Genomic DNA, 25,762 nt, shown 5'->3' on the forward strand with positions numbered 1-25,762 from the left:
GATTTTTGATGAATTAAATTGAATCGTTCACGAGAATGCAGTTCCACTGATACTAAGCCTCAGTCAACATTTGCGAGAACGCGTCAACCAGGAGTATACAACGCAGACCTTTTAGCAGGCGACGAATTCCCTTACACGCTTATTGGAAGACGTTTTGACACTGAAACAGATTCTGTTTCACTGCACCTTTGGAGAAGACCCGTAAACAGTAAGAGTTGCTGTGAAGGCTAGCCATCCAATCGTATACATATGTATATTTATACATACCTGTGTGTGTATACATATATGTATATATTTATATATATATATATATATATATATTATTATATATATCATATTTACATATATATACATACGCATTGATACGGATATATATATATATATATATATATATACATATATATAGGAACATATACGTGTGAGTGTTGCTCTCCACGTGTATTCTTGATTTCTTTCTGTAGGTAACGATGCATTTTTTAAGTGACTGACATTCTCCGGGGGAGTTGTGAACTGAGAAAACTGAATGTCTTCTTTGGAAAAGAGATTAAAACTCAAGAGACGGCAAAGGATCAGAAGACGTAGAGGGGAGAGCGTCCGTACGCAGGAGCCTCTCCGGTAGGGCTTCGCGGTGTCTCTTCAAATGCGCAGCCACAAGCTTGTTGAAGAGAGTGAGTTGCTCTGGCGACAGCAAGTGACGATATCTTTCAATGTGAAAAAATATACCTGAAACGACATGCAAAAGATATTCACCATCGCACAGAAACTGTATATATATATATATATATATATATATATATATGGCTCAATATCTGTGTGGTGCAGTTTCATGACTCAGCAACCCTAAGCCCATTTACGTATCCATGTTTACTCAACTCTCTTTGACCATATTTATATCGACTTGACGTCTTCTTAGACTTCATAGGAGCGCATTTTCAGGCTGATTTATGTGGAACCCTATTCAAGCACAACAAGTCCGTGAATAGATATTCAGATACACATGTCTACGAATATATATATATATATATATATAAGCATTTATGTATAAACATGTGTGGAGATACGTATACGTACACGTAATTATTTCAATAGTGTGTACTGGTTCACCATTCATCCCAGGTGTATACAGTAGCATGGAATGTACTTCACTAAAAATGGACCGTTCTATGATGAAGTGCTCAACAGGAGATATATGTTATTATAACGTGAATCTTATACCACCGTGGAGAGGTTATACGACGAAGCGAAATATACACCATTCGACCACGAACGCTACTTCAGTAGGTAAACATCGTTCAATCCCGAAAGCTCTATCACCTAGCATCGATCCTTCTAGCATGATACATACCCATGTCTATATATATATATATATACATAACTAAGGGTATTCCTCGTAAATGAACTATCTATGACTAAGTATTGCTCCTTATAAAGTGAACTGTGTGTACGTAGCAGACATGCCCTCGTCACATCCACGCGCAGAAACCGACCTTCGACGTCTGGGAGCATCAGGAACTCTGTGGACTGGGACGCCACTGCACCCTGCAAGCTGTTCGATGACGCTGCCCCGCTCGTAGCACTCAGGGAGACGCTGCGCGTCGCACAGTCTAGCATCTCAGGCGGCCAAAGCTGTCTGTGCTCTTCAAGTGCCTGCAGAAGGTCGAGGGCCTCAACTGGCGACAAGTCGCCGAGGCGGCTGAACAGGAGAAGTGAAAACATGCACCATTCACTGGAGGGGGATGCACGCATGCAGCCGACGCATTTACTCCACCACACAGCAGCCGGAGGATTTCAGTTTTACTCGAGGAAACGAATAATACTATGCGCCGGACAGGGGTGAAGGTCGCGCGGGTCGTGCATCTCGAGATTTCTCCCAGAACTGCAGTAGACTAGGGCAGCGTCTGGCCATCTTCGACACTCAACTTTTTTCTGCTGACAGCACCTTCGCCCATGGCCTCCGCAGGACAGGTGATCAAATACGACCGTCATACAACTTGGAGACAACTTGTTGAGATGGAACGGAGCGTTTTATCGACGTCGAGCTGTCGGCATGCAGAGACTAAGGCCGTCGCGGGACCATGTGTGGTTTGTCGCTGGTTATACAAATCGATACACTCTCTGTACAGATGCTCCGCGACCCGAAACGAGTCTAAGCTTCCCACCTCGGGCAGATTATCAACGAACTGCTGAACCACCCTGTGTGGAGAATGAGGCACAGAGTCGCCTGAGGCCCAACGCACTGCGTAAGGTCCTCTCTCCGTGTTTAGGCAAAAACGACTTTCTCGAAAAACTGGGGAGAATTTGTTTCTTCGTGTCGCATCGTACAAAACTTCGCGGGACGCTGAGGAACTCAAGCTGTTCCAAAATAGAGAGAAATGCACGACGTTGAATTCTTCCTCTGAAAGACAGCTCAGACCCCGATGCTGGACACAGTCTGCAACGGCAACGCCTGCAAATGCGGTTACGACACAGATGGTGTAGGACCTAGGCTGTTTCTTGGCACTCTGATCTGAAGCACACGTTGATACCGGTGGAGTTCAGACCTACTTTGACAGGCGATGAAGCAAGTTCACCAGGACGCCGACGGCCTCTTCATTCACATTTCTGGAATCGGAGGACTCGTCTAATTCGTCTTCTATCTCGAAACGTAATGCCGGCCTCTGACTCAGACCCGATGGGGCGAGGAGCACTGCACTGTCGTTGCTTGTCCCCTGGGAGGCGGACCCTGCATTCTCGCCAGATACCGCATGCGGCGGCAAGAGCGACGGAGCGGAGACGTTCCAAGATTCATTGGGATTTCTGTCCGACCCCGCGTCTTCTTCGAGTTTCATGTCTCCATCGCCTTTGCTGTCTCCTGGGGAGTGTTGAGCTGGCTCATGGACAAGCCCAAAGAGGTCCGTGTTTGTAGCGCTCCCGTCACGGCGTCGTCCAGAGATCTCTGCCTGAGACGAACTGGACGAAAGCAGCAGTCCGCGCGCCGCTAAGACGGCGTAGATCGCTCTGTACAGAAACCGGGCCGGCAATCAGCACCATGGAGTGAAACCACCCACAAGTACATCAGACAGAAATTGCTGAGGTATTTGAAATGCATGCAGCTGCATAGCCATCAGGTTTCACGAAGGTTCGCCACTCACATCGCCGCGGAGGAAGTCGGAAAATGTAGGAAAACAACTTCACAACAGCAGCTGCCGCAGGCCTCTACTGGTCGATTTCCTCGCAGAAACGACCACCGCCAACCAAGACCCGGGACGGCACTCCACTCGAAAAACTCATTCTTCCGCATGCCACCAGAGTGTCTCGAAATTTGCGAAGATATGCAAAGATGGTAACTGGCGGAGGCACTCTTTATGTGGTGAGGGGAGACGCGATTTGAGAGGGCGACAACAGCAGTTAAGCACGCTGTCCGCCTCGAGATGCCGACCCGATGTCTGCTTCATGCCGCTGCGCCAGCTCACCACGGTTTCCGTTCGTTTCTCTAATATTTCGCAGGTCCAAAGAACTCACCGTTGTATACCCCATGCGCTGAGGGTCACCTCCCTGCTCCCGTTGCGGTCCCTGCCGGAGGTTTCTTTTCCGAGTCGGCGAACCGCAGCCACAAGAAATGTTTTTGAAGGAGCGACATGCTGAAGAAACCGAGTGCAACAGAACAAACGACGGACAGAAATAAAAAGCAGGACGGGCAGCCCCGCTGATTCCAACACAGTGTGGACTCGTCTCTCACACGAGTGTTTACAAGCTTTTTCTGGGAGATAGATACGATGACGTGGACTCCTGGTTTACATCTTGAAGGACTTTGTTTAGCGGACCGAGCGTCTGCAGTGCGGTCCATAATCACGTCCAGTGCATTAAGTATAGCGCGTAATCAGCTCTGCGGCAGAGTTGCGTTAACCTTCTTCTGGGAAGAACAAACGGATATACGCAGCTTCTAACTACCCAGGATTACGCCAAGAATGATCCCGCGTTAACCTGACTATCTGTGTTCTATTCATACAATGGGTTCAGTTGGTTCTATCTCTACAATATCTTTCATCTTCACTATGCTCTGCTAACACAGGAAAGGCGTTTTTTACTGTCTCGCGAGAATTCCTGGATAGCATCCAGAGGCCACGATACCGAAACCAAGCGCCACGATGTCTTCTTCAGGCTCGGCGAGTCGCTCTTTGTTGCGCTGTTTCCATGCATGCAGTAGCATAGATGACTTGCCCCACATATTCCGGGCAGACTAGCAGTCGGCAGGGGAGTACGGAAGTCAACATCATGGTCTTTGTACGGCGCGCATGCAAACGTTGGATCCCCAAACGACCGCTGGGAAAACACTACGTGGAACGCACTAAACGCTACCGTGACGTTCAGGAGCATATCATTACGCATTCGATGGCATCTTCAATTGGTACAACGCAAATCAATACCGGCCTCGGGCCTACCGTCAGCACAGTCAAACAGTTTCTTCAGCCAATAAGACGTTGTTCCGAGCAACCGGCTCCTGTTGACTACGTAGAAAAGACTCAATACGGGGTATCCAAGATACCCTGATTCACAGTTCCTTTCGCGGAGACCGAAAGATCTCTCACACTATCTAGAGCGCCCCCCCCCCCCAGTCTCTCAAGGCAGCACTAGTCCTTTTTATGATAAATGCGATGAAAAGCACATAGGGGAATACCTTTCTCGACTCCGTTGAACTCCAAAACGTTACGACTGAGGCCTGCAGACTTACTAAGGCTCGAGCGGTTCTCATGACGCCGACAAGAAGCCCCACGACATCGCGAGGAAGGGCAAACGAAGCGTGCGTAACCTAAACGAAGGGTCAAACCGGACATGCTTCGGGAAAAGACTTGCTCTTGACATTGAAATCAAAAGACAACATAAACAGAACCTCCGAAACACTGAGACTTGCGACCCAATATAAAAGTGTGACAAGCCCTCTTTCGTGTCAGTGAAGAGACCAGCGACCATCGCACCACAAAAGAGTTTGAGCCTGACTAGACGCAAAAGAAGGATGCGCGAAGGAAACTCATGCGTCAACGCCTACAGTTTCCATGTTTCTTTGTGTTTGTTGCAAACGTCAAACGCACCTGCGCAGTGGCTAGGAGAGAGAAAACCTGCAAATCATTTTCAGAGAAAAACGGTGGCGATTCGCCACCATCTTTAGGCAGTGCCAGCAGTCTGTTGCATGCTCCAAAAAGGATCCCGAGATCACTGACGGTTAAAAAGAAAGTCGCCTTCTTTAACTCCTTCACCACCTGGCAGAGAAGAGTCTCGTGGCGATAACGATGTCTGAACGTCACTCGCAAAAAGACAGAGAAACGACCTTCCTCGTGATACACGCGCCGCGCGCGCCCTGAAACGGACCGCAAGGACAGGCCCCGGGGGGGGGGCGGCCTAACCACAGACGGTTTAGGAAACAGACTTTCTTGAGCAGGACCGAACCAAGCTGAGACGAATGAATTAGTAATGCTGGATTTCCTTTACTCAGAATGAGGGAGACAGGCTGACGATTGCGCGAATTGTATCTATTTAACAGTCGTAAAGTAGTTCAATCCGAACATGAGATAAACATATATATCGGATGCTGACGCAACTTTGCAGGTAAAGAAAGCATGCATAACAGGAAGGTGTGTTCTCGTCCAATCAAAAAATCCAACAAGAATGTGACCAGAGCCTAAAACTCTTCAGTGTCAACCACTGGCTCTCCTTGCTGCTGGCAGACACTCGGCTACACTCGGAAGACGTTTGCCGAGCATCGAACGCAGAGGACCCTGAAAGCCTTCAACGTTTTAAAAACGTCGTAGAGAGGATTCGAGCATGGCCAGATTGCCATCTCAAGGATCGAAGAAACGTCTAGCGTTTACACGGACGCTTGGCGGAAGGACGGGACTAACCCTGACACGCTGGCCCAGACCTTGTGTGATTTTTGTGGTTTCTTACAAGCCAAGAACATGAAGAAACAACACGATGTCGTTAGCTGTCCAGACAGACCAAAAGGATTCCGGAGGCGCGGCACACGCCTCTTGCTCCAGCAACTGTGTAGCAATCTGCGTCCAGGAGCACATGGCCTCAAGCAGCATAGACAACTTTGAGGGTATATCGTTACTATCACACACAAATCCACATGTCGTCCCCAAGGTCGATTCCCGAGACCAAAATCGAAATGTGCAACAATGTAGTGCGCATCGCGATCCAGATCTGTAAAACTCAAAAGCGAGACATCATGGCGACAAAGCTACTGAACGTTAGCGTAGTTATCAGATACAGACAACCAAAATTCGTCTAGGAATACAGACATAATAGCGCCCAGGACATTGAACAGCACTGTACTACAAGCGACACTGCCTATCACGCGACATTGGCGGACGGATTGACAAGCCTGCGTCTGCAGTCTCGTCACGTTTCTCGTCCGGCGCTGGCGAGGGCACTTCGCTCCTAACGCGAAAAAGCACAATGGTGACACAGGGTACTCTCAAGAGCATGCATGCAGAGGGACTGACTCTCTTGTCCACAGAAGAACTGCGGGTATGAGATCTCTCGAACCTCGCGTGCGGCGAAGTCAGACATTACATAGAAGCCAGCAGGGAGACGATCGGTAACACTGAATGAGGTATCACCCTTCCTCGAAAGCCGTAGATCCCAGGTGTGTGAGTATGTCTTCAAACGAAATGTGTGCTAGAATGCTTCATGCGCGAACCAGCTGTTTTCTCGAACTTCGTGGAAAACGCAGTCAGGAGATATCCCTACTTGGACAACCCTGTCAGTGGCGCGGACAGCCTGTATTCCTTTCATTTGTCATGATCAGAAGAGTGATGGCACCTTCCCGATATCTCCATGGAAACGCATTAACAAAGCAGGGAGAGACACAGACGTGACGAAAACAGGCTCTTCTGTGAAAACTCGAAACGCGTCCGTGGAGCCACCCGCGCTCGTTCCCCTTCCAGAAGAAAGCCTACTTGGTCCAGAAGAACGCGAGGCTTGCATCCAGCTCGATAAAGAAGAAACAGAAGCTGCACAATGCCGGAAGGACTGCACACCCGTCACAGAAAATGCAAGGGAAAAGAGTTGTCGTTATGAAGACGTATGCATGCATGCAGGCGCAACAACGCCTGGAAGCCGCTCTCTTTCTGGCTCGCCACCTCCCGCCCCAACGAATGTGAGAACTTCAGATCATCGAAGAGAACGGCGTGCTCCACTCTACCGGTAGAAGCTGTAGAAGAGAAACGCCCCAACTTGAACTGGAGAGTTTTAGCTGGTTCACGGAGCAGCGGTCGACGACACAAAGTGTGAAATGAAGAAAGGAGAAAGGGAAACCCGGAAACATGTGAACCGGGAATGTGAGAGAGGTGGACGTACGAGTCCACCGAAAATGGGAAAGTGACACATATTTCTTTTCGGTCGTGTGTTCTGTGTCAGACTCGTCAGGACGAAACTGAAAGGGTGCATACACGAGAGGGGGAAAATGCAGCCAGTTTGCGAATGACTGGTAAAAAGAGAGCGTTGTGATGTGCCATTTTCGTCCCCCTCCGAGCGATCTGCAACTGTGTGGCTTCTGGGACTCAACGCGGCGACATGCATACAAGAGGCAGGATGAATTTTTGTAAGGTTGCCGTAACTCTTCAACTCAGTCGGCTCTCCTCTCGAGTCTGCGGCGACGAATGCGCCTGGCCACGACCCCACTCTGTTTGCGGCGTCTCGCCGCTCCACGCATGCGTGCAGGCTCTCCCGCGTTTAGAACTGCCGGACGGCTTACCTGAAATTTGGCAGAAGCACGGAGGCGCGAGAGACCAGTCGCTCCCACAGAACGTCTCTGCTCAGATGTGGAGGGGACGGGTAACGCTCTCCCCCGTTCTTGTGGCTGTTGTCTTCAACGGCCTGAACTCTCGGACAAGGCGTCTCTCCGGCATTTCCGCACTGAGGGAATCTCGGGGCGAGACTCTGGGCCTTCTTGCTGTCAAGGAAACGAGTTTTCAGGTTCGGCTCCGCAGCATCGATGCGCACATCTGTACTCTTGAGTGAGGCGCCAGAGAAAAGTGGACACTGTTGTGGAAACCTAGAAACGGGCAGGGAGACATTTGAGCTGTCAGCAGGAAGAAATCGCGAAGAAGACTGAGAGACATCATAAGGTTGCAAGGGATACAGAGTGGACGCGACGGTGGTGGCATTCAGCAGATCCGCGGGACCCATGGCCGAGGTGTGCAACAAAGTGAAAAACGGGTTGTGCATGAGGCGAGACGGAATCCGTAGTTTTCGCGTCATCGTGCTCGACCCCGAGCCAAAACGGCAGGTCCACACAACGTGCAATTATAGCCCACGGATAAGTTACATCCGGCGAAAGTGGGAGGAAGCTGCACGGTGTTAAAAGAGACACACCAGGCCGGATTTTGCGGGTAAAAAAAATAAACGGGGTTGCTTACACGACGCTTGTCCACGGCAGCAAAACGTAATGACCCACGAATAAGCATAATTCCTCGTAAGAGTAGCAAGAATACCAAGAAAAACGTATGCGGCGGAACACACCATCCAACAGCAGCAGCAGCGACACTCGGGCTTGACGGGAAAAGCTCGTTCCATGTCGTTAAAAGGACGTTCGTTGCTTGGTACTCACAAGGGAGAAAGTCTATGAAGAGCCTCACTTTTCTGAAATAGCGGTATGCACACAACAAGTTTAGGCGAACACATTTTGCAGCTGGTAACAACGGAACTTCCGGGAATCGCACATGTGCGAAAGTGATCAATTTTTGACGTCTGAAGTCGGTCACGAGCCCGGTTGCCTTTTCTGGCTTTCACCGCTGAGATATGCTGAAGACGAACATTTTAATTGTAGACGAAATAACTGGCAGAAGCCTCGAATGTAGGTCTCAACGAATAAAAACGCATCTTCTTCTAAACAACTCTGTGAGGGCAGTGTCACGTTTGTTGGCCTGGTCCCCCAGTAGTAGGCTACGCGATACTTACGACATCTGACTAAAGGAGAAGGCTTCCGTTCTAAATGGCTTTCTCGGCTTCACATTGTTGAAAGCAGACACAAAGATGTGCATTCCATGTACTGAAAATCGATATTTTCTTGCGTTGCTTTTGCATCGATCCACTCCGTCCAGTCAACACAGTCTTCGATGAGACCGACTCGTTCGTGCATGCGCTGAGAATGCATGCGCCAGACTGGTTGATATCACAAGTGGCTGAGATCCCGGAGATGACTTCATCAAGTACAATTTCGCAGTTCTGTGAGATAGGTTCCGTTATTTTTCAGGGAACTCACAAGAGAGAAACTAGCCCACATTCAGTGAATCCGCATCAGTCGAGGAGCCGTTCGGTCTTTGACGTGATATATTAGCCACAATAATAAAGTTTCGCAGCGCAGGTGTCAGCTGTGCTACTGTTAGCAAGTTTGCTTAGAAATCATATGTTAAATTACACTCATTCTCAGCAGATATTGAAAAATCACAACACTCTATAGCTGTAGCGTGAAGTGAAACTCCAAGACAACATATACGCGAAATGTGAAAGGGGCGGGCGCCTGATCATGCCGTGGGTAAAGAAGTCTTTACCAATTCGAAGGCACTCTATCGGCGAAGGCTACCAGGCAGATGGTTCGTTCCAAAGGTGGACCCGATTTTTTCATATCTCTTGCTCCAGAGGCCTCTCACCTGGCGAAGGAATCTAACGGGACTCTATGTTTTATCGCGGCTCGCAGTATTTTGTGACTTGTCAGCGATCGTTGCCACTGGATGAATTCAAATTTTAGAAGAGCCAGCACACAAGTCACTTGAAGAGTGAAGTTGAACACGAATGCAAAGGGAACTGACTGCTGAACTCAGCAACTCGAGAGACACTTTCTTCACCCTGATCTACGGGTCCGTTCATGAAACGCAAAGGCATAGGGAATCAGAAGTTCCACGTAGTTGACGACGGCCATTCGGACTATTCCCATCGCCGCTTCAGCATTTCTTCTCTCTTGGAAGGTCTTTTTGAATAAGTCAATCCAGATGTGGCTGTTAGGGAGTCGTTTCAGAGTATCGATCGCCTGCATTGCCTCTGGAGAAATGACTTCGTTCGTTATGGTAGGTGGAACTGTGGGGAATGATATACTTTCCACTTTCGGCTGATTCGGATATAAATCACCAACGCAAGCGCCATTCTTCAGCATGGTATTTGGGATCAGCGGTGGCAAGCTTCCCGTCGGTGGCGGAGGCGGTGGTACCCGCCCGTAGCAAGTGGTTTCACTTCTCAAGTCGGTCGGGATGAGTGGTAGCCTGCTGTCCACGCATGTCTGAATTATTGATGCTTGTCCGTGAATGTCAGATTCCTCTCTCCAGCTTGAAATGAGCGGAGACCTGCTTTCCATCTGCATTGTTCTCGCCTGTTTTTGGGAAGTGTAATTGTGTCTGAAGACATTGGGTATGAGCGGGGGTACCCTGTCCGTCCACGGGTGATTCATTTGCACGCCTTTTTGATGAACAACTTCATTCCGTACGTTGTTTCTGTTGGGCGGTAATCGCCGGTCAATTGGTTGTTGAGCCGACATTGGAATAAACTCGGGAGCGGAAGCGTTTAGCCTTTTTGAGGGTCTCTGCTTAGGTCTACCCATCTCGGCGAGCGGATGAGGATTCGTAGTTGGATTAGTCCACGAAGCACTTTTCAGAAGCGTTAGGAGGCCTCTTGTAAGCCTGCCCTACAATGGACGGCTGGTTCGGCAAGAGTCTGACCGCTTACAGGAAAAGGAAAACCAGCCCCTGATACGATACGTGAGACAAAGTCCTGAACAGCCCGGTTTTACTGTGAATCAGCGTTGACCCTCAAGGTTGCTCAAAGCCTCTGTGAGTAAACTCCTTTGCTTAAAATGCCATAAATGGTGGAAGCATAAATCTTCAAGTAACGGAAGCGTGCAGACAAGAAAGATATGGCAGATATCCGGCCAGAGCAAAAGTGACAGAACTCTTGCCACGAAGACGGCAAACGAGCATCCGAGCAGTCAGGTCCACGAGCACCCCTTTCGAAGGCTCAAATGCTCGTATTTCCTCACGGGTAGTAGCCGTGGCTCCTGCAGCCTGAAGAAAAAAAGGTGGGGTGTCTTAATTGGATGCGTGTCTAATCGAGGTGGGCACAAAGCTTACGTCTCACACTCATTTTTCCCCAACGTGCAACACTTTGAGTCAGTACATCACCCAGCTATCGACTTAGAGAAGGCGCGCGTGTCTTTCGCACCTAGTTACTAACTTGGAAAAAGCGATTATCACTCCAGTCGATTTATGAATGGGTACAAAGCTCTTAAATCGTACTTGTCTTCTCTGAAGCGTCGCTTAGCCGGTTGCGGACGAGCAAGCGCAGGGGTCGGAGAAAAAATGAGACACAAAATAGGTGAATGCAGGCTTTGTTGCAACGCCTACGGCATGTTTCCAAGGCCAACAGGTGAATGGCCCCTGCAGTGTCATAACATTTCTGATGTTGGTGCGGACGTTTCGGCTGCGTAGGGTGGCAATACAACTGCCATGTCTTCACCGGGTAGACCCGCGCCATCCAATGATGATGTCCGTAACCACGCACCTCTGCACAAACCTGTTGAGAGAGTGTCCACAGATACAACGGGAAGTTTGTTTCTGTGTCATTAGAAGCAACCCTATGCCACTTTCCTGGCAAACGACAACCGCCTTGTTGTCTTGTAAGAGGGTCACACCTCCGCTTCATTTTGTGTGTGGAACCCCGAAGCTCCCCGAACAAACATCAGTGCCTGATTCTCTCTGGACGTCGATCTGGAGACAGCTGAACAACCAGCTCGATGCTCGAACGTTCGAATAAGTACAAAGAAAACGTCCGTTGCAGAGGGGAAACACTACTTCTTTTTTCGACGTAGGGCGAACGACAGTCCCACAAAGGCGACATGTGTTAACGGCCAAGTTAAAATTGGGTTTCCCGGTTGGGCGGGCACAGTGTTTCGCTGGCTAAGACGAAGTAGTTTGCAATTTGACCGAACGGTTAAGCGGCCACACAAGTGGAGCGGGATCTTGGCAATTAACCCCGCAAGCTGGTGCAACACAACATCACGCCTATCAAAAATTTCGTCACATTCAAGGACAAGCAAGGAAAGGCACTGCCATACGACAGAAGAAGCCGTTTCGTTTCCGCTTGAGCATGCGGAGCAACTGTCACTATGTAGAAAAGAATTCGGTTGAGAATTTTCCCTTTTGCCACAAGCATCTACACAACGCCGCCGAAAGGGCTGAAGCTGGTCTCAACGTCGACTGGTACGGGCAGCCCACCACCACTCTGTTTCCAATGAATGTTTTTTGCGGACAAACTCAACCAGGTGGATGAGGCTGACTGTGGTTGCCTTGTATGTACCGCGAGAGCTGTAGCGAACAAAAGATGTAGATTTCCGTCAGAAGTTCCGATGTACTTCTGCGTCTATCTTTCATCTCCTGTGGGAAACCCGTATGGCCATTCGGTTTAGTCTTCGGTGGCGTTTTCGACAAACGTCCGAGGAAGAAGACAGAATCGGCAAGCATGAAGAATGAGTGTTTGAACATCAGTGTGCAAACTTGCAAGTTTTGAGACAAATAGATCTGTAAGTCGTCTGAGGAACATCTGAAGAGATTAATCATCAGAAGGGGGGAGGGTGAATGAAACAGCTCCCGGCGAGAAAAGACGCGTCTTCCAAGCAATATAAGAATTGAAAGTCGCTTCTGCGAGCATCACGCATTTTTGGTTCAGCCGTCGTGTGGTCAGAAACTCTGTACATGGAATGGAATGCAAAGTTTGGTAACACGAGAGATTACGTAGCAAAGTGAGGTGAATGTTGATCGAAACTCTCAACGTAGAAAAGCTTAGTTGAAGTAAGCATGCCGCTAATATGTAGCCGGTCGTTGACAACGTACAGAGACAAGACACTACAAGGGTTGATCGTTGGTTTATGTCTGGAAGCATATGTTGGACGCGGTGCTGTGCTGGCTATTTTCTAGCCATGAGCAGCACGCCCACCAGCCTTTACTTCCTGGACTGTCACGGAATACTCGAAAAACATGACTAAAATTTATTGGAATACTCCATCCTGATATACATCACAGATATTTCATATGGCCCGCGGAGGGGCAAACAATCCTCAATCTCAGGTACAGCTTGATAACGCCCTTGAACGGTGGAAGATTAGCATATTCCCACAAGAGTCTTGTGCTAACCCCCGAAGTGACAAGCTTGAGCATGTTTCCTAGTTTACAAGCTTAAAGACGACAGTTCAGGGTGAGGGAGACAGCAGAAGAAATATGCCACTGCTTGAGAGCCGGTCGCACCCAGAGTGACGTTTCGATTCAACAGCAGTAGCGAAGTTTAGCGTCCTGCGAAACCACCTTCATAGTGAATTTCCGTAGAATGACCACCAGATGCTTCGGCTGTTGGTTCTTAAAGGTGAAATCGCAGGACTGGAAGCCGTTCCCTTTTGACATGAACTTGTCTCACGCTGCTATTTTCAAGCCCTGTTAAGTTGGTAATGTTCGTCGGTGGCTCCACACGTCGTGGTTGTATCAGAAAAGCGTATCTGGATCATCAAACGCTTTATTTGTGTACCAGCGTCGCAGTATCATCCGGTCTCTTCGACGTCACCTTCAATGGATCGTCCAATCAGCTGCTCAGCCCAGGCTCTGGGATCGAGTACTTTCAAAAGATTTTGTGCCTCTTCCTCTGGGTCACGAGCACATCGGATTCACAACGGCAGATCGACAGAACAGATAAAACAAGCACGTTTGAGGGCACAGATTCCTATGCATAATCGTTAGTAAGGCAGAGAACTACCTCGGCACGAAAACCGCTCTCTGGGCAAGGGGCGGAATTTGAGCAACGTAATCACGAGCGGATCGGCACTCAATGGCGCTGAAGACTGCCGCGCCACATATCAACCATTCGGGCCATTCATGCTACGTGACATGCGTGGTCTTCGATGGTAGTCGCTTCTACATGCCTCATGCTCTAACGCAGCATACTGCGTAATGCGGTTGACTGTTTTATGACAAACGCTGAGGTCGACGTCACCACACTGCTTGAGTAACTTACCTGGTGGCGCGGCGAGGCACAGCGAGGAAGCCAGCGGGTGGGATTTTGCTGCAACGGCCTCACGAATCGCAAGGATTTGCTTTTTTGTGTTGCTCGGAAGGAGCACGTTCCAAGTGGCTAGGCCGCGGTGGAGGACTGCACCTGAAGCTGTAATTTCTTTAAGGAAATTGAGGATTCGCATGGAGTGACAGAACGATCCTAAGCTGACATCATTGTCTTTCAGTTTCCTCCGTACGACTGCTGCGTATTCCTTTGGTGGCAAGCGAGTTCTAGCAAAGACGTTGAGCGCTCCTGCTACCGAGAGAGGGTTCTGTGGCGTGTTTGAGGCATCCATAGACTTGGAGGAAAAGATATCTGTAACCTGCTTGACTTCAAACAGGACAGTGTCAAGCACACCAAGAACGTGCCTTGGACCACCTCGTTAAATCCGTGTGATGAGGAAAGGTTCAGCTCTGACTGCGTCGTTGTTGAAAGTCAAAAAGGCACACAGTGTCGGCTTTCCTCCTGTCAACCACGCCTGCTGCCTTCCATTCTAGTCCAATACTGATCCGCATGCCCGACAAGAACATTGTGTCATTGTAAAGCAAACAACCTTCTCTGGGTCGCATCGCGCTGATGTAGCTCTCACGAAGTATCCAAAGTAGTGCATGGAGTAGTTAAAACAACACATGGACAACATGCACGTGACTTTTCTGCATGAGCATAGTTTGTGCTGCTCGTTGGCGCTGGCCATGAAAAATTGACGTGACTTACTGACTGTTCCGCAGAGCTCAAAATTGGCTGCAAAAGGTAAAGGTTCCAGAGCAACAGGTACTCCTTAGACAAATGTTTCGGATCCGCCACGACTAGGCAATAAAGCAGAGATACTTCTACGAAAGTACACGAGAAAAGAGGCCGCCGTGTATCCGAACCATCCCGTGACACGTTGTAGTAACTATGAATTTTTATCCTGTCCGGGATGGTTCTTTAGGGGTACATGGCTGACGAAGTGCACTTCCGCAGCCTCCAGCTCTCCTCCACCACAGGCGTCACCGCCAGAGGAATGCCTTTGGGAGAGCTACTAGCTGTTGCTGCAATTCTCGACGTGACGGTGTTCAATAGCGCAGACACCAACTTTCCGTAATTACAAACAGAATTGCATAGCGCATCGCACACAGAGACAAAGGACCGGTTCCCATCATCCCACAGCACTTGTCCCTTCAATTTCCACACATTCGTCTTGAGAGGTACATACTGGAGCAAGAAATGACATTACGCACCTTTGTAGCGGTCAGGTTTCTTCTGGGTAGTCCACTGACGCAGCAGAGCCCCCTCGGATCGCCTGGAGCCCTCGAACATTGCAGCCTCAATGTCTTGGTAAGCAAGAGATAAAGTAGCGGCGCCAGAACATACAGCAACCAAACGGACTTTTGTGACTTCGTGGACTTGCGAGATGTCTCTCAGAAGACGAGATATTATGCGGTGAGCCATGTGATCAGGGGACAGGTTTAGTTGGATCGACTTGGTCACCGGGGACAGCGCTGCACAACCAGCAAGCACAACAGATTGCAAAACAACCATGTCTTCTAAACAGCGGCAATTTATAACTCACCTTCTAAATTCTCACTTCCGTCCTTGTAAAGCTCCTACGCTCTGTAAAGCCTTAAGCCACTAACTGCTGCCGACGTGCTCTCTACCAAAACATATAGGCGGACTCAGCACGTCAGAGCAGTTATATACTTATCTTCATAATGTTCCGGTGTTTGCTCGGACTCACGTGTTTCGACAGCAACAAGTGCTCCACCTTCGAAATTCTCCGCTGTAGAAGGGCATCAAAGCAAATAGTTATTTACACATCCCACAATGTTCTGGCACTTGAGCCGGTGAGAGCTGAAGTAAGAAATAATTGCCTAGGCTAAGAAAGAAAACTCGACTTCTCGCTATTAATTACATTCATAGGAGCGGATTCAATCTGGCTTCAAGTGCGTTCATCAGGTTTCCGTTGTGTCACGTCTTACAAACGTTTCAGCTCATGGGTTCGGAAATCATATTCGTGTAGCTAATCTCGCCCATGTTTCGGCTCACCCCATCCTTGTCGTCGGTAGAGCTCCTTGCACAGCTCGGAGCTCTGGTCAAACGACGCTGCTGCAGCACTTTTGCCTGTTTCCAGCTTCTCCAGCATGATTGACGGCAGGTACTTGGCTGCAAGTGAAGTTATCATTCGAATCATGATATCATGCAGTCAACTGGAGATTCTAAGCCTACACAAAATAGGGTCACGCAGTTGCCTACGTTTGCAATGTAGAAGAACCCTCTCGATTGCCTGACTATGTGGCCGACAATGTTTGCATTCTTCTTTCCTGGAGACTTGCCAGCGAGGGGATTCCATGGAGTGTGCCTCAGTAGTTCTACAAGCACTCTGCACAACGAGGTAGTGTCCAGCCCACCGGGGAGCGACATCTCCATTGCATGAAAACGCACCGGTGTAGTTTTCTAGTGACCATTTTCCGATTCACTCCTAGAAGAACAAACCTAGAGTGGGCGACTTCTATCGCAGGAGACAGATAGGGTAGTGCATGCGCATGGGAGCAGTGCCCTGTTTATCTAGAGGCAAGCAAAGACCTACCGCATGTAATGCATAAAGCAAAGCGGAATTGCTGTAAATCCCTTGAAGACCATTGAAGCCCGAGCGACTCGAAAGTCTGTGCAAAGACACTGTGTCGACGAGCTTGTTCGTAAAGAGAATCGACGTCCTTCACTTCTCCTGATTGTTCAATATATTCGTGGTAAAGTCTTACCACGAGTATACAATCTGAACGCAAAACCAGTGGATTGCCACGTGGAACAGGCATATATTAATTAAGGGAAAGAGGGGAAGGCCGCAATGTTTTTAATTCGGGATCGAGCGACAGGTGTATACGAGACGAAACGCCAAAGTCGTTTCCAGGACTTAAGTCTGCATTGTGTACATTCAATACGTGTTCCTGTAATGGGCATCAAGTGTGCAAACTGGCTATGCGCAGGCTCGGGTTCAAGACTCTTGTTTGCAGATGGCACGGAAGCTGGGCAACAACCGCTGTGTGGTTGTTACTTTGCTTTTGAAATTTGAAGCCACGGTGGCAATGACTTACCGTCGTCTCGACTGTCGGTCCTGACTGATTTCGTGGTAGGTGGAGACTTCATCTTAGGTTCAGACTCCGGTGTTGGCTCCGCTTTTGATTCCTCAGTCTGTAGTGAAGGCCGAATTATAACGGTTGCTGCCTGCGGAACCTGCAGTTTTGGTAACGCCGTCGTCGTGCCTCGAGACAGGTCACCGCGCACTGCCACTGCAGTTGCTGGGACGGGAACGAGGTCTTCAAGTGTCGGCGGAGTTAGTTCCTTCTCTGCTTGCACTACTGGAATTAATGGCTTCACGTTTACCGGCGGCGGTCCAGGCATTATGCATGTCCGAGGAGGTAATGTTGGGAGATACCAACCGCTGACACCTGTCGACCACGGAAGCCACCCAAGAAAGCCATTGATAAATTGAAGAACCGCGATATTAGAAAACGGCCTCGCGTGCTCCAACGTTGCCTATGAGCTGTACCAGGGCAACGAAGCATGCTACCCGCATCTTTGAGGAACGCATCTGGACAGTTGAAGGCTTTGCATCGTAGTAAAGACGATACCAAGGCTACCGCTGATCTTCCACACCATGGATATCACCAAGTAAGCAGGCGCTATGGTATCATGATTTTCAACAAAAGGTCGCACTGCATGAGCCGTATAAAGCGAGCAGAGCAGCAACACGACGTCACCCTATCCACATGCACGCAGACTGCATCTGGCCTAGGATTCACGATCACTCACATGCAACCTACCTATCAGGTGTTGGTGTCTCGGCGGAAACGAGTAGGGAAAAGGCTCGATGGTCGCTGCGACACCACGCAAAAACAAACTAAAAAAAGTTCTTCTGTACAGAAAGTGATCGATGTGCGATGGCAGCTGCACTATCCAGGAGTCAACGGCCCACGTCGACATTCTGGAAAGGCGAAGATCTCTCGATCGAGGTCTCGCTGCTCAAGGGTCTACAATGCGATGGCGCATCCAACGGTGAAGATATTCGATGCTGCGAACGTCCGAATCACGTTGCCTTCAACAGCATTACTCGACGCATGTGGGCTGTTCCCTGGATGTCTGCCCTTTGCCAACAGGATTTGCTTCTTTGAACAAACAAAGGGTTTCAGTGCGTTGACGTACTTTCAAACGTTGCTCGGGGCAGGCTATGAGATGTGTCGAAAGTTATCTGTCCCACCGTCGCCTCGTGTGCTCGAGCAAGCCACTGCTGTGAGTCGCGTAGGGAATCAGCAAGAAGTCCTTCTTTTCTTTGCGCGTTGGCACAACGACGTTTTTCTAACTCTTTTGACATATGAAATGCAACGGATGGGAGGCGTTCGCTCGCTTCTGCTGCGCGAGACGGGAAGTAGAAGGGCAGCCGAAACTCTGCGTCGGGGTGTCCCGGTTTCGTCACTCTAAAACTGAAAAACTCCATGGCCATTGGCGGAATAAATACTGTAAAAAGCACGACGAGACACGAGAACAACGTGTTGACCTACTCAGCACGTGACAGGGATACCATCGGTTTACGCTGTTTCCCAAAAGCTTGCACATGAATAGTCGTTCGCAGAGCGATGTTGGCGTGAAGAAAAGGCGGTGGTAGACATGACAGATTTAGGATCTATTAAATTTGACTGTTCAAGTCTCTTCTTCCTCGATAAATCCTTTCAAGAAAGAAGCTTGAGGCCTGGGCGTTCTCAGCATGGTCCAAACAATTGAGTGCCAGAGGAACCTGCTGATGTCTGTCTAGAGAGGGAAGACGCATCTATTGACCCTCTTGGACAACCAAGATAGAAGCCCGAAATCGACTAAATACCCTGGCATAACGCGATTGAGACAGCAGGGTATCATACCTCTCAGCTCCGCTGCAGCATCTCTTTCGAGGGATGCGTTTCCGACTACCGGCTGAATGATGGATATCAGTTGCTGCGGTGTCTGCCTTGGGGGCTCGCCGTCGTTTTTTCCGATGATCCGACTGAACTCTTTCTGAAGAGAGACGCCGAGCTCGTTTAGGAACGTTGCCTCATCTTGTCTGCATTGATCAAGGTACGAGTGACCCTTGACGACGCTCTGAAAAGTACGCTGAATCAACAATTTTGAGCTGCGGGCCTCGACTCTCTTTGACCTCCGGAACGTTTCGACATTGACGCCGAACATGCTCAAAATGAAATCGTCAACTGTGGGAGCGGTTTTGTCCTCGGAATACCGTTGGTAGAGGCTCCTGAGCATCTCGGCCTTCAGCGCGTAGCGGGCCCAGTAGTCTTGATCAAGTGTATCTTTTCCGCAGTCATCTACAGAACGGACAAGCCCACAACTATAACCACTTCCTCGTTGTGGCGCTCTGGAACACGCAGTGGGTTGTCCGTGTATTCTGACTTAACACCTACAAGTTCCCCAGAGCAATCATTTGAACGCAGAGTCTGGAAGACTTAGGAGGACGGTCCGCAATGAGTTTTTCTAACGGCAGTACCCCTCCCCAGTCACCAGTCTATTCACGCAAATATCTTTTTGCTTTCGGAATAACGTCTAATAAGGAGCGACACTCCATCTGTGCCTGCAAATACAATGAAGAACTGGAAACTACGCCTCACATTTCTCCATCTCTGACATAATCAGAAACTTAAAATCACCGCTGGTGGCACCGTCATCTATTAGACTCTCCATGAGGCGACACTGTTTGGAAACCTTTTTAGCAGACAGCCATTGGGGCGCACGGGCCTGCAGTAGCAATGGTTCCCGAATCAATGCTTTCGAGAGTTCTTCCGACGGGCTAACACAGTCAGCGATGGCTGTCGGTTTCCCCCGAGTTAATTGGCATGTGGGCTTAATATATTTGTCGTGGAGAATGACAGGTGCCATCTGCCTCGCACATCCTGAACAAGAAAACGATGCATCAGAGAATGAAGTGGAACTGTCCTTGTTTCAGATCTCGATCAGTGCAGCGGACAGCGTCGTGGCGCGCGTGTGTTGCATCACTGTTTATCACAAGTTGTAACTGCATTCTCTGCAAACTTCGCAGTTCGATACGCATGTGCCAAGAAGACGGAAGTGCTTGTGCTCTCCATATTGCTGGCGTATATCGTGCAGTGAATCTAAAGCAAACAATGCAGTCCGATTTTGACTCGGAGGAAGCATCGAAACCCCATCCGTGCCCTCTAAGTCTTCCCTTCTCGTGGTCAGTGTTGCATGTGTCTGCAGTATCTCCCGGATTCTTGGTGTAAGGCACTTACCATGCATTGAATCGACCATAAACATCAACGGGAGGTCTCTACGAAAATCGGTTTTTTCACCAGCACCGGATTTGCGAAGCATATCAAGGAGTGATGGATCTTTCTGCGTCGTCTGATGTTCAATTTTTATTTCGGCGACTAACTCAGACGCGAACAAATCTGGAAGCAACATGCACAGACGACCAACGGCCTAACCGCGAGCGCGATGTAACATATCGTCAGACCTATTTGACGCATGATCTTATCAGTTTTGCATTGGGCACCCGAGACAGGTTCTATTCAACAGCTATTTTGTCTTGTTGCAAATTTAAAGCGTGAAGCAGTATCCTCTTGTTCACACCTACGAGCCACCACTTCTACAAGAGGAGAACAACAGATTCTTGATTTATAGGGAATGCTTGTCGACGGCATCTTCGGTGCAGAAGAATGACTTACACTTGACTCGTCTTGCAACCTGGCTGCGAATCTGAATGTAAAGTGTAGCGGCGGTAGTTTCCGATCCCTTGATGCTGCTCCTTCTGAAGTGGCCGTCGGTCTCCTCTGCCTCCGTAAGTATCTCGCCCGTATCGCGTTTGACGCTCTTTAAAATAAATTCGTCAAGCTTATTTACCGTCTCAATGCGTTCATTAGACAGAGGGTCTCTCATATTGTTGTGTACATCCTGGAAAATCCCGAGTGCTATCCGCTCTGACTGCACTGAGCGCACAGCGCCAGAAAGAACTCGAAAGGCTTTCGCACTTACGTCAACATAGCATGGGGCAAGAGAATGACATCACACTACATTGGTGTCGTGCAAACACCGACACCTGCGGCTAGCGGCGAGTTGCAATACAGCCGTGTGTCTTACCTGACAAGATATCCCTCGTCGACAAGCCGGTCCTCTCAGCTAGGATGCGAAACCGCTGGCCGAGATCGACCTCTTCGGGCAGCTGCTCGTCCACAATGCGAACACTCTCTAGGACCAGGGATGATGTTGCCAGTGCAGTCCGTGGTTGCTCAGCAGCGTCTGCTGACACAAACATGATAGTTCACATTTTTCGTTGCCGCGCAAGATATCTTCAGATAACACGGGAACAAACCGGCCCTGCTTCGTGAGCAAATGGATGTGGACCTGCGCGTAAGTGCCAAGCGTAAAAAAGGCGAAAGCGGTACCCCAGTGCATCCCTCGTTGACCAATCGAAACCAATATACGGCTGCTGTGAAGTTGCATGAAGCAACGAGACAAATACGCACAAATGTCGAATGAGAGAGGCAGTTGTTCTTTTCAGGACACTATAGTTCTTGAAAGTGGTCAGGATCCGGCAGGTAAAAGTAATGCCTATAGTAAAACAGAGAAAAACGTAGCCATGTTGATCGAAGCGTGTCCAAATGCGATCAAAGGGCAGTTCGTCGAACTGCGATACTAGTTCGAGTGGATACACAACACAGGGAGGACACTCCGAGAATGTTTTCGCATTCGCGGACGGAAGCCGCGTTTTGCAGTGTTTAAAACGCGTTTCACATTTTAACTGACGGACCTGAAGACACTACGTTCTTTGAAATGACAGTCAGGTATTTCTTGTAGGAATCTTCTTCGTATTGGGAAAGTGCGAAAGCTTCAGCTACAGCGACCAGCTCGTCCCTCGGCATGTCGACGAGATCTGCAAGTCGAGGGGTGCTGTTCCGAAGAGGAAGTAGGAAACGGAAGCTCCGTGTCTCCTGCATTGCCAAGTCCTTTAGGATATCGGAAATCTTTGTGGCGATGGAATTAACTTCCTGCAGGTACGAGTTGGTTGGCTTCTTTGCCTCGACACCTAACCGCAGTGTCTTAGCCAGAGTTTCCACCTTGTCGGCAAAAAACGCCTTCGACAGAGCATTAGGCATCGCATTGATGAAATTTGTCACACACCGTCTGAGAAGGTTAAAACCTTGGTCCTCACGATCTATCGCCGAGGCGCATGCGGTTTGCAGCTCACCGAGGACGAGCTCCAACAGAGTCTGAGAAGCTGCATGAGTCCAACAAAGGAGGTTGCTTGGGTTTTAGACATACAACTGAACTCATGTTTCTCTACTTCCCCCGGGCACAAGGCCTCGACGTTGCTGTCTCTCCTGAAGGACGTCTCTACGCCACGACCATTAACAACAATGGCACTGGCGTAAGCCATCAGAGAAAGAAACATACGAGTTTCTGAGATTCTGTATGTTTATGATTTCGCAGACATAATGCCACGACAAACGCGGAATACCCTGCTCGTTCTTTGTTTTGATTGAAAGCCTATAACTTACCAGCTTTACCGGCAGCAGACACGTCCTGGAGGGCAGCAGTCGTTGCCGAAGAAAGCTTAATATTAGTAGCGTCCGCAACCAGCCGTAAATTCCTCAGGAGGAAGTCTGCAAGCTCCTGACGACCTGAACATGGAAAGCACAAGATGACTTCCTTCAGGAATGTCCTTCCTCTGGCTAGAATGCTGATGTGTCCAGACGAGGTTCATGCAAACAGTCACTGAATGGTTGCCTGAAAAAGAAAGGATGACACGATGGCAACGGCACCGTGCTGCATATCGGGCGTTCTGTGAGCTAATCGGATCGTAGAAAGTCCAACTTCTATCTATAATTCACGCACGCAGGCGCCGGCTGTGAATGGAAATAACTCGAAATTACGGTATGCACTACTAGGGTAAATACGTTAGTCAAGGAACATGCTGCTAATCTCACCACAGTTGTCAAGGGTCTCACTCAATCTTCAGGTTCACCTGTTTCGCGATGATACGCATGCTCAGGAGATAAATTCACAACCTTCTTGCACAGAAATTCGTGTAAGCGTAGCTTTGTGCGAGTCACGGCATACAACTAATAAATGATATATTTCTGCTTGGGTTGTAAGAAGAGGGAAGCTCTTCTCAAGGGGACAGAGACATCACTAGGTTGCAAACACATAAAATGATCCACAAAAAAGGTAGAGACATACTGTATAGGACTCCGCAAGAGAAGGAGTAAATGCTGCTGGACATCCTAATAGTACGTGCTCGTGCTGCAGCATCACAGTAGCTAAGGCTTTCCAGTGCTGCATCCGCCATCGAAACAGGACTAGCGACGGAGTCTCTTTTCGAGGCATAAAGACGTTCGCCAGGCTGCTTCTTGTAGAATTCCAGGTGGAACCGCTCCTCGTCCCCAGTTGGAGTTCCTTGAATCGCGTCCAATGCCATCAAGAGTTCTGGAGAGGAAACAAAAAACCAATGAAATTGATTAACTAACTCTGTTCGGCAAAGGTAATCTGCGCCCGAAACGGGATAAGAACGCAAAAGATCATGTATGTAACGAACTCTCCAGCCTCTGCGTCAGCTATAGATAGCGGTTTGTCTTCCCTCGACCTGTGACGTCAGAGGCGCTTGACTTACTAGAGACAGTCGCGATGGTGAGCACCAGTTCAGACGAGAAGGAATGTCATCAACGAGTGTGACGCCACAGGTTTGCATCCCATTATACTCATAAAACTTTCCTGAGCATCTGTCTGACCGAGTATCTCTGGAGTGTTTCACGAGGCGAAGTGGTGACAGCTGTCTTTTTTTCAAGAAATTGTTTGGAAAACTTTGCGAGGGCGCAGCATGGGCAGAAGGTGTGTCTGCATCACATCAACAGCCGTTATGCGTGCATGCGTGCGCCGTTGGTCGCTCTAACCTGCATAAGCCGCTATGAATAACTTGTGTAAGGCAGCCCTGTCGTTTTGCCTTAGTAAGCCAGGCATGGCGCGGTAGCTGGTAATTCCCAGAGTGTCCACACACTTGGAGGCTCGCGCCATTATCTCAGTGGGAGTGTCTCCAAGGCACCCTTGCTGCGAAATACAGACTGCAAGGCGTTCCACATCTCCCCAATACAACTGTTCTGGCTCTTGCAGGTCCTTTGTTGGTTTTGAGAGGTCGGCGCTTTCCAAAACAACTGCACAAGGAAGAATAAAACTCTTCGTGCATCGAAGTTACTTAGGTCACGCAACAGCTTGTACAACCTACGAAGAACGTTAAGGCGTTCAGATGCATGTCACACCCACATCGCTACCTTCTTTGACAGCTATTTTGCACCGACTACAACACGTACCTATCAGTCTAAAACTGGCAAATGACGGCAACTGTCAGTACGTCAATCGCTGAGCTACTGTCTACCCGTTCAGTCCCACAAAAATGAGATATTTCAGCATTTCGCTGCCACCGGACGCCTTCGAGGAAAACCTGATACCCCATATAAGGTCTGCTGTAAAGGATAGTTCTCGACAAATAGCTGTTTGCTTGAAGAGAACACAAAACTTCTTTCCGTTATACCGTGGAACCGCGCCGCACACACACAAAAAACTCATTGGGACGGGCAGTCGCATGTCAATGCAGGTGGACACATAGAGTGACGTCTTCCGCTTTTAGGTGGTTAGTTATGGAGTACGCTGTTAGATCGCACAACAATTTCCAGACTTCGTCTGAGGTACCGTACCTTCGGCACTACGAATAGCAACAATGTACTGTAAGTGTCCGAGGAACCGGTTCCAAAGGTGCTGGGAAAACTCCTGCCATTCTGACTTGTACATAAGGAATGCAGATGCTATTGTTTGCTTTATCTTGCTTTCGCCTTCTGGAATGTTTGCTTCCTCGACAACTCGAGCCTCTGGATTTGCCTCCGAGGTTAGAACACCAGACGCGTCAAGAGCAGCAGCCGTTTTGAAACCAAACTTCAAATAGCTCGCGTCTGAGAAGGTACACAGTGACTGGAGAGGGACGCCGTTAGAGGATGGACTGAAAGAGAGAGCATGCCAAAATTGTGGTCGACGAGAGCACTGTAACATCGTCCACTGCGTTGCCCACGATTCGACAGTATCTGTGATTCTGCTAGCCTCTGATGAAGTGGAATTTTATTCAGGAGTGGTCCGGTGGCATCACGAAGTGATGGTCCCTCGGTCCGACTTTCCCTTTCCTTACCTATGCGATCGGAAACGGACCACCGCGAGATTGACTGTTGCATCGTGTCTGCCACATTTGCCAACGAGAATACGGTCTTTCGGGAAAGCAGGGATTGTCCGGGACCTCCAGCAATAAGATTATCGATGCCGTCGTCTCCGCGGTGACCGCCCGCGCTTGCTGGACTTCGGTAACACGCTGAATTGTTCATCGTCAAACAGACACCACGACGGTGAGCTTCCTGAATAACCTTTCGCGCATGAAGACATGCCAACCATGGTGTTTCCAAGTAAACGGTTTTTCTCCAATTTGCATAGTTGCGACTTTGTCGTTCCATGACGTCGAAATGCCGTTTTTCCACAACTGCACCCTCACAATGGTCGATTATATTTTGTGCATGCTAAATCAATGCAAAATCGCTCCACCGATATTGGCTTCTGCATTCTCTTTTCATAGATGACGTCACACCACATTTGACAGATCTACAGTCCCGTAGAACTCTTATTATTTCGTGAA

General features: G+C 49.0%; 2 protein-coding genes across 2 annotated transcripts; both read right to left on the minus strand.

Moving 5' to 3' along the window:
- Positions 1 to 418: 418 nt before the first annotated feature.
- TGME49_235560 (hypothetical protein) lies at positions 419 to 9,037 on the minus strand. The gene is made up of 9 exons (XM_018780434.1): positions 7,736 to 9,037; positions 6,939 to 7,011; positions 5,923 to 6,029; positions 5,070 to 5,271; positions 4,712 to 4,789; positions 3,502 to 3,620; positions 2,545 to 2,997; positions 1,488 to 1,693; positions 419 to 723 (listed from the first exon to the last, which is right to left on the minus strand). The coding sequence occupies exons 1-9, from the start codon at positions 8,239 to 8,241 to the stop codon at positions 545 to 547; spliced, it is 1,923 nt and encodes a 640-aa protein (XP_018635821.1). The 5' UTR covers positions 8,242 to 9,037; the 3' UTR covers positions 419 to 544.
- Positions 9,038 to 15,276: 6,239 nt separating this feature from the next.
- Positions 15,277 to 24,054, minus strand: TGME49_235580 (hypothetical protein; the record flags this gene model as incomplete). Its single annotated transcript, XM_002368912.1, has 10 exons — positions 15,277 to 15,545; positions 16,090 to 16,206; positions 17,865 to 17,918; positions 18,954 to 19,391; positions 20,331 to 20,489; positions 20,766 to 21,026; positions 21,178 to 21,336; positions 21,848 to 22,315; positions 22,596 to 22,718; positions 23,988 to 24,054. The coding sequence occupies 10 exons, from the start codon at positions 24,052 to 24,054 to the stop codon at positions 15,277 to 15,279; spliced, it is 2,115 nt and encodes a 704-aa protein (XP_002368953.1).
- Between the last annotated feature and the right edge of the window lie 1,708 nt (positions 24,055 to 25,762).

Source organism: Toxoplasma gondii, chromosome X (genome assembly GCF_000006565.2).
Source record: "Toxoplasma gondii ME49 chromosome X, whole genome shotgun sequence".
NCBI lineage: Eukaryota > Apicomplexa > Conoidasida > Eucoccidiorida > Sarcocystidae > Toxoplasma > Toxoplasma gondii.

Bases quoted from the DNA above. Each gene is read 5' to 3' on its own strand.
- TGME49_235560 (XM_018780434.1), bottom strand. From the start codon at position 8,241: ATGACGCGAAAACTACGGATTCCGTCTCGCCTCATGCACAACCCGTTT. The intron at 2,998-3,501 runs GTGAGTTCTTTG...GTTTCTGTACAG, and splicing joins AGCGCATGGGGTATACAACG to AGCGATCTACGCCGTCTTAG. The intron at 1,694-2,544 runs GTAGGTCTGAAC...TCTCCTGTTCAG, and splicing joins TTGCTTCATCGCCTGTCAAA to CCGCCTCGGCGACTTGTCGC.